Genomic DNA, 8,457 nt, shown 5'->3' with positions numbered 1-8,457 from the left:
TCTACTACAGTAGCCTCTTCTCACCCCCAAATCAGTCAGGGTGACCTGCTTCACTGTCTTCCTCATACTCACCAATGTCTGAGGTTGCATGGATAATTGATCTATTGCCCTCTGCCAACATGCAAACTCCTTCTACCTGGGGAAGCTATCTTTTCTCTTGGTTATCAACAGCGACAACAGCACCTGGCACTAGGAGGTGCTCCATACAAGGGGTCAAATGAGTACTACACTCCAGCAAATCCCTGCTGTGCTGACTGAGGAGCAGAAAGGCAGGGGCTGGATTTAGATCCAGCCTTGCATACTGCCTGTGCCACTGATTCGGTATCTGTTGGCAAGTTCCTTGTCTGAAACATGTAATGCTAAGGGTTCAATGAGGCGAACCTAGCTCCTGGGCACCATGTCTACCGTCCAACAGGTGCTTAATAAACAAGAGCTAGTATGTATCTACATAAGTGCTAGTCTTCTCTTGGCATGTTGTCATCTGTTGTCCTAACCTCAGCTTCTATGCTATCTCCTAAGTGCCCTACGCGCCTCTAACGTTCTCTCACCAGGTCCTAGTGCACCCCGGCAGTTCGGAGCAGTTAGTGAGTGATCCCACATTGTGAGATCCTCTCCAACAGAACACAGTGGCTGCAAGTGGTCTCCAGCCCAGCCACTTGCTCTGAGGTCTGTGCACACCCAGCAGGGGTCGGAAGAGATGTAATGTTCCCTTTGTGCTCATCATCAAAGAGCCATCACCCAACACAGGTCCAAGAGGTTCCTCCCCCCATGGTGAAATACGCCCCTTTGACAGCACAGAACAGCTGGAAGAATTTAATCTTTACCATTTATTATTTTTGTTTGGACAACATATATACATATGTACAAAATACCTACTGTCAGAATCCTCTTTGATAATTTCATTTGATTTACAAAAACGGGACAGCAAAATAACTTAGGTCACTAAGACTGTACAAAAATAAAACTGATTAAACAGTTGTAAAGATCAGTATCTTACAGTGTTACAGATCATTCATCCGTGATGAAAGAACATCTCAATCTATCCAGAGTGATGAGTACTGTGCTAAATCTATCTGCAAACTGACAAACTAATCAGTTTCTGTAATTATAACTACCAAATATAATTCTCAAAAGAAGCATGATGTAGAGCTAGACCTTAAAGCCAGGGCATCAGTCCACAATGGTAAGAGCTTTCTTCATCCCTAACCCAGGAGAGGAGATATCTTAACTCTAAAACTAGTAAATTTTCCAGAATATGACAACTACTTACAGTATTAGATAAAACAGCTTTTCTCTCTTTTAAACACCTGCGATAGTCTTTCAAAAATTCAGTTTGGTTAAAAAAGTAAACAAAAATTACTATCCTGCATTTGGATTTTCACAAGTTAAATCCATGGTCTTTTTAATATAAAAAGTAATTATTTCATAGTTTTAGTGTTCAACGAACTCTCGTAGTCCTATTTGAACCATACCTTGATAGTAAATCTAATTAGAATGCTGGTTCCTGTTTTGTGACGTTTTAAAACAGGATTTATCACAAAGAATAAAAAGCCTTGAGTTTACATGTTACGTTACTAGAACATAGAAGAGAATATCAAATGTGTGTTTGTCAACAACTTGAAAAGGCAAGTAGCAACTCTTTTGGGAAGTAAATTGTGCATTTTTTTTAAACAAGTTGCTGCAATTATATCCATCGAAGTGCTTGACAAAAGCCACATTTCGATTTACTCCCGTATACTATAAAGATTGTCTTTCACTGACTTCAGTTCCTGCGTTGCTTTCTGTGAGGGAAAGTTGAGTTTTTTTTTATAAGTTAGCAAGTTGCTAGGCAACCTCCAACTCCTCACTCACTAAAAGGCAGCCAGAGTGTTCTAAGCAGACCCTTCCTTGAGCTCAGTAAGAAATAGGCAGCCTAACCTATTTCGTATGGAAGAACAGATGTCCTTAAAACTTATTTTGGACACAAAAATTAAAATTTGGTTTAAAACAAGCGTTTCAAAAATCTGAAACAGAGGTAGAAAGTGTTCTTTATTTTTCCTGACATGTTTTCTCACGAGAAAACACTTTCCTTTTTTAGCCCATGGACTGCTCCCAGTCCCTAATGTTAAAAGCAGTTCTCTTTATAGAACTACTAATACAACTACGTTGGTTAAACAAAACCAAAAAAAGAAAAAAAAAAAAGGAAAGCAACAACAACACGGTGCTCGTGATGGCTGTTGTGCTGAACGGAGTCAGCCGTGGCCCCTGCGCGCCAGAGGAGCGAGTGTCGGCCGGCACGCTGAGTTCACTGGTAGGTAGGCACCCCGCGCTGACACGACACGTGGGATAGCACACGGAGAACCAGAGTGCACCGGAGCTCCCTGTTTGTAATTATCAGATGACATCGTCAGAAAGCGTGACTTCTGAAGACGAAAAAATGTAAACATTTCCCCCATGATCACGGCTGACTCCCTTCATTGGAGGTTGTTTTTTTTTTTCTTTTTTTCTTTTTTTTAACTATGAAAACTCAGTTCGCTGTTCTGACCACGTAAAGGCCAGAATTAGGTTTTCGGGTAAATGGCGTGTAGGATGTAGTGGTTTTAGGCCATGGTAGACACCTAGATGCAAGAGAGACAGTGGTGAGGCTACCGGTGTAACAGACACAGCCGTGTACTCCACACTTGTGCATTCCCTTTGCCTGCCTTCTCCCAGAGTCACCAAGATAAGTTTCCCTGGGTGCTTTCTCCCTAGGGAGTTTCCTTCTCTCTTCCTGTGTCAGCTCCCTCTCCTTGGACACTGCTCTTGCCCCTGGAAGTGGCAGTTTTGTCGGACCACAGGAAAGAAACCAACAAGCCTTTTCTCCAAATAATCGGTGTTCCCAGAGCTAGTGGCTGTTTCACACCCATTCCAGTAACACCCAACAAAGGCAAAAGCCCTCTCTCTTAGTGACATCATGGTACACTAAGATGATGATAACCAAAAGGACAGGAAAATTTGGAAAAGTTAATAGAGTTAAAATGCTTTCTTTTTCTTCTTCTTCTTCTTTTTTTTTTTTTTTTTTTTTTTTTTTTGTAGTTCTTAAAACACTACCCCTCCTTCTCCTTTAGCGCCCGTTGTATTGACTCTGCCCTCACATCTCTGCCAGGATTTCTTAGGGAAACGTGTGTACTGTAAAAGACGCAGATTATAACGTGGTGCCAAACAGAAAGCCTGCTTCTATCTTCAAAGCATGTATTTAACGTATTCATCCTCTGCATTAAGAAATAAAAGTGCAGCTTACGCTGGGAAAGTCCAATTCCTACAAAGCAAGGGTTCAAAGTCCCGGACTGGGTGCGGCCCGGCACAGGTCTGCCTTGAGCGGTACAAACCCCAGCTCTGCTCCCCCGCGGCGACCTAAGTGATGCTGTGTTCAAGTCTCAGGATAACAGAGCATGCTGCAGCAGATGCACTCCTGCTTGCACAGACAGCTGTGCTGTGGCGTGTGGTGTGTTTGCGTGTGTGTTTCTGAAATCTCCACAGTTCACGTGATTCAAGAGTGGTTTTGCTAATAAACAAACTGAAGCACACTCGTCATGACATTTAAAAGGTAACAAAAACACTTCCGAGAGACAGCAAGCAAAAAGGGCCCCGGGTCACTGTGCGCGCGTGGTGCCGCCGCTGAGCGCACGCAGTCCGAAGTTATGTACACCGGTGTGGCCTCGCCCCTTCCCAACCCCGCCCCGGGCAGGGGGGGGACAGTAAAGGAGAACACCCCCCCCCCCCGGGCCGGGCCGGCCGCGTTTGCCCTCCCTCCCGCAGTCAGAGACCGGCGCTGAGAGCTGCCTCTGCGAGTGGACCAAGCGCTGACTTTGATCTCGGGCTACAGTGTGCTTTTGAGAAACCACGCAGGGCGGAGGCAGTCGGGGGCACGCGGCTTCCTGGGCGGCCAGTGAGCCTCGTGGTGGTGGTGGGGAGGAGGGGCTTGGTTGCCACAGGTCCGTGGGTCTCCGGGGAGTAGCTGTGTCCTCTCGGGGCAGGGGGGGTCCGTCCGTCCCTCCTTGGCTGCCGCGGGGCTGGCGGGCGGGGGAGCGCCTCACAAAGCGTTGGCTAGCGCCTTTTTCGACCGCTTGATCATGCTGGGGTGGAACTCGGTGTGGCGCCGGGCGTGCTTGGTGAGGTGGTCGCTGCGCATGAAGCGCTTCTCACACAGCGGGCAGCGGAACTGCTTCTCGCCCGTGTGCGTCCGGTAGTGGCGGGTCAGCTCGTCCGAGCGCGAGAACTTTTTAAGGCAGTCTGGCCACGTGCAGGGGAAGGGCCGCTCACCTAGGAGAGACGGGACACAGGTTAGCGAGCACGCGAGGGGGACCGGGCAAGCCCTGAGCCTCAAAGGCTCCATCTCTTGCAGGTGAGGGATCGGGGATGAGCTCGGCCTCCCAATCCCGATCGCCCCCGCTGAACCCCAGTTCTGGGACCTGCAAGTCCTGCACCCCAGCACATGACTATTTGGAGACAAGGTCTTTAAAAGAGGTCATTGCCAGTCCATGAGGTCTTTGGGGGTGGTCCTGCGTCCAGTGGCTGGTGTTGGAGTAAGATTAGGACACAAACATGCGAACATCAGGAAAGGTCGTGGGAAGACCCGGCCAGAAGGTGGCCATCTACACTCCTGAAGCCAGCCCTGCCCGTGTCTGCCTTGGATCGCCAGTCTGTAGCAGTGCCTGTGCCCAAGCCACCCGAGTTACTGATGCCAGCCAACTCATCCGGCAGGACACTGCACCTGTTCTACGCCACTAAGTAAATGAGCGTGCTGTTTTGTGCCCATCGGGTTTTACTCTGCTGAGTTGCCAGTGTGAGCTCTCAGGGGTCCGTGTGGCTGAGCCCTGGCATGGCGGGGATGAAAGGTAACTGGGCAGGGAGGGCTGCGGCCACTCCGCACCTCTAGGCAAAGGCTCCGGGGACCTGACTGAACAGCCTGGCTTGGTCTTGAGCATCTCTGTCACTCTTCTGGTGATTTTAAATCCTATTGTGTTTGCACAACCTTGTCCCCTTGACATGTAATAATCCCGTAAGTATCTGAAGACAGCTGGAGTGTGTTCTGCTAATCTTCTCCAGACTAAGCAATGGCAGATTCTTCCATAGCCCTCCCAAGAGAACTAACGTTATTATAGTAACATGTTAGACACAGAGCTAACGGCTTCTCATGCGTTATCTCACTGAATTCTCACAGGCCACCCCATAAAATAGCTCCATTTTACAGATGAGAAAATGGAGGCTGGGAAGGTCAGACGGTTTCCTCAGGGCCAAATGATGAGAAAGCAGAGCCACACCCTGACCTTGACTGCTGGACTGCACGGCCTGCCCCTGGGCCTCATTGTGCCACTCCCCTGGGTTGTGAGGACTTGACACTATTTCCACATGCTCCTCCCCACCCCTTCCACCAGCTTCCCACGGATTCTTGCTTCTGTCTTTTTTTTTTTTTTTTTTTTTTTTTTTTGACAGGCAGAGTGGACAGTGAGAGAGAGACAGAGAGAAAGGTCTTCCTTTTGCCGTTGGTTCACCCTCCAATGGCCGCCGTGGCTGGTGCACTGCGGCCGGCGCACCGCGCTGATCCGATGGCAGGAGCCAGGAGCCAGGTGCTTTTCCTGGTCTCCCATGGGGTGCAGGGCCCAAGCACCTGGGCCATCCTCCACTGCACTCCCTGGCCACAGCAGAGGGCTGGCCTGGAAGAGGGGCAACCGGGACAGAATCCGGCGCCCCGACCGGGACTAGAACCCGGTGTGCCGGCACCGCAAGGCGGAGGATTAGCCTAGTGAGCCGCGGCGCCGGCCCTCTTGCTTCTGTCTTTGCATCTCAAACATGCAGCCACGTGCTGCCTAGCCACACACGTTCACGCGGCGGGGAGGACACGCGGGAGGAGGACACATGAGCAGGAGAGCTGCTTCAGACGAGAACTTCCCTTGCCTGCCTGCTCTTCACACCTTTCTGAGCACAGCCAGGAGCAGCTGCTCTGCAGGCTCCGGCGCCCACGGAGCTCTCCAGACACTCTTGGGTAGGTGTGAGCAGTGCATGTTTTCTCCTGGCCCGCCTTCCTGGAACCCAGAGAGAGATTGCAGAGGCTGGGAGCTGTCCAGCACGGCGCATCTGAGTCATCCCCAAATTCTTTTTCACCTAGCTTCTCTTAACCTGTGCTGACGGATAAGTTGTCAAAGTAAGGACAAAACAAAACCAACCAACTGTGGCACCTTTGTGATAGCCTAGACATGACCAAGACTGTGTTCTCTAAGCAGAGTAGGGTTCTAATACCCTGGACAGCCTGCTTGTTCTTGCGGGAGACCCGTGTGAGAAAACAAATGTGTGGCAGTGAATGCTGCACCTGCAGATCTTGGTATAAATTCCCTGAGCTCTGGGCTGAGAAGCTGTGGCAGCAACAGGTGATAGCAAACCAATGGGAGTCAGGCCTTGTCCAGGGGGATGAGCGTGAAGACTTTCCCACAAGGGGCCTAAAAAGGAAGAAAAAAAAATGTCCCCCAAACCACTCAACAATGCTATGGTATTGGAAATTAAACTTCTGCAACTTGCGTTGTGAATTAGATGCCACCAAGGTCCCCTCCTGGAACCTCTATTCAGTGTCTCTGGGGGAAATGTTCTAAGCTTGTCATATTAAAAAAAAAAATTTTTTTGACAGGCAGAGTGGATAGTGAGAGAGAAACAGAGAGAAAGGTCTTCCTTTGCCATTGGTTCACCCTCCAATGGCCGCCACGGCTGGTGCTCTGCGGCTGGCGCACCGCGCTGATCCAAAGGCAGGAGCCAGGTGCTTCTCCTGGTCTCCCATGGGGTGCAGGGCCCAAGCACTTGAGCCATCCTCCACTGTACTCCCTGGCCACAGCAGAGAGCTGGCCTGGAAGAGGGGCAACCAGGACAGAATCCGGCGCCCCGACCGGGACTAGAACCCGGTGTGCCGGCACCGCTAGGTGGAGGATTAGCCTATTGAGCCGCGGCGCCGGCCTGTCATATTAAAAATTAATGACAGGCCAGGGTTCACAGCGTGATAAGTTGCAAAAGCCAAGCCCAAACAAAACACAAAACCTCTCTGCTCTCTTGTCTTGGGAACCCTCTCCCCACTGCTGTATGACACGGAGGTGAAGACAACAGGGACAAGGGAGAGCTCAGGGTTTTCTCAATGCTCTTAGCGCAGAAGCCCAACAGAAGGGGTTTTCTTTGGAAGAGTGGTAATATGGCTGAGCTTACCCGATGGCACATGCCCATTTCTTTTAAGTCCATTGTGGGGAGTGGACCAGAAGACCACTCTCCAGTGGGCTGGGACTGGAACAGATCACGTCTAGAAATGACAGATGTGACCGTCAGAGGGAAGCTGTGCTGAAGGCTGAGTCAGCTGCGGGTACAGGAGAACTGTTCCATGTCAGCTTCTAAGTATTTCAAGAACGTCTGCCTGGAGCTGAGCTGCTACTACCAAAGCCCCAGGACTGTTTGCATTGCATTGCATTGCATTTCATTTCATTTCATTTCATTTCATTTCATTTCATTCCATTTTTTAGGATTATTTGGAAAAACATGAGGAACTCTCTGTAGGGGACTGACATCAGGGATTAGCCCAACTACCCAACCCACCAGCCACCTGTGGCCTTTCATGAACTAAGAATGCTCTATCCCATCCTTATTTTTGGCTTTTAACAAATGGTTTGAAAAGAAAAAAAATCAAAAGATTATTTTGTGATAGGACAAAGTGATATGAAAATAAAAATTTCACATCCATCTATAAAGTTGCATTAGAAACAGCCACACTCATTACCCATCATGTATGGCTGCTTTTTTGTTGCTACAATGGAAGTGTTGAACAGCTGCACCCAAGTCTGTATGGCCCACAGAGCTGAATTATCTGGCCCTTTACAGCACGTTGGCTGATGGCTAATCTTTTTTTTTTTTTTTTTTTTTTTTTTTTTTTTGATAGGTAGAGTTAGACGGTGAGAGAGAGAGAAAGTTCTTCCTTTCGGTGGTTCATCCCCCAAATGGCTGCTACGGCCAGTGTGCTGCGTCAATCCAAGGCCAGGAGCCAGGTGCCTCCTCCTGGTCTCCCATGCCAGTGCAGGGCCCAAGCACTTGGGCCATCCTCCACTGCCTTCCTGGGCCACAGCAGAGAGCTGGACTGGAAGAGGAGCAGCCAGGACAGAATCTGGCACCCCGACCAGGACTAGAACCCAGGGTGCCAGCGCCACAGGTGGAGGATTAGCCTAGTGAGCCGCAGCACTGGCTGGCTGACTCTAATCTTAATCAAAGGACCCGAATTTCCATGTGGTGTACACCAGAGACTGCAAAGTCAAGGTCTTCAAGAGCCAGATAAAAATGCCAGGTGTGTTAGTAGTGGGTTGTGTTGGAATCCATGGTCTACCGAGGAAGCACACACTTCCAACGCTTGATGCAACATGGCCCAGCCGTGCAGTGTGTGTGTGTGTGTGTGTGTGTGTGTGTGTGCAGGCTGCACCC

General features: G+C 49.5%; 1 protein-coding gene across 2 annotated transcripts in view; it reads right to left on the bottom strand.

The window, feature by feature from the left end:
* Nucleotides 1–812: 812 nt before the first annotated feature.
* KLF9 (KLF transcription factor 9) overlaps nt 813–8,457 on the bottom strand; it is a 31,657-nt gene continuing 24,012 nt past the window's right edge. For both annotated transcript variants that reach the window (XM_051858717.2, XM_002708195.5), the window contains one exon: nt 813–4,281. In XM_051858717.2, the coding sequence (XP_051714677.1) occupies nt 4,278–4,281 (4 nt within the window). In that variant the 3' untranslated portion in view covers nt 813–4,277. The remainder of the gene's footprint in view (nt 4,282–8,457) is intronic.

The sequence above is a fragment of the Oryctolagus cuniculus genome, chromosome 1, assembly GCF_964237555.1.
Source record: "Oryctolagus cuniculus chromosome 1, mOryCun1.1, whole genome shotgun sequence".
Taxonomy (NCBI): Eukaryota; Metazoa; Chordata; class Mammalia; order Lagomorpha; family Leporidae; genus Oryctolagus; species Oryctolagus cuniculus.
Note: the sequence above shows the minus strand (reverse complement) of the source record. Positions and strands in the feature narration are given on the sequence as shown.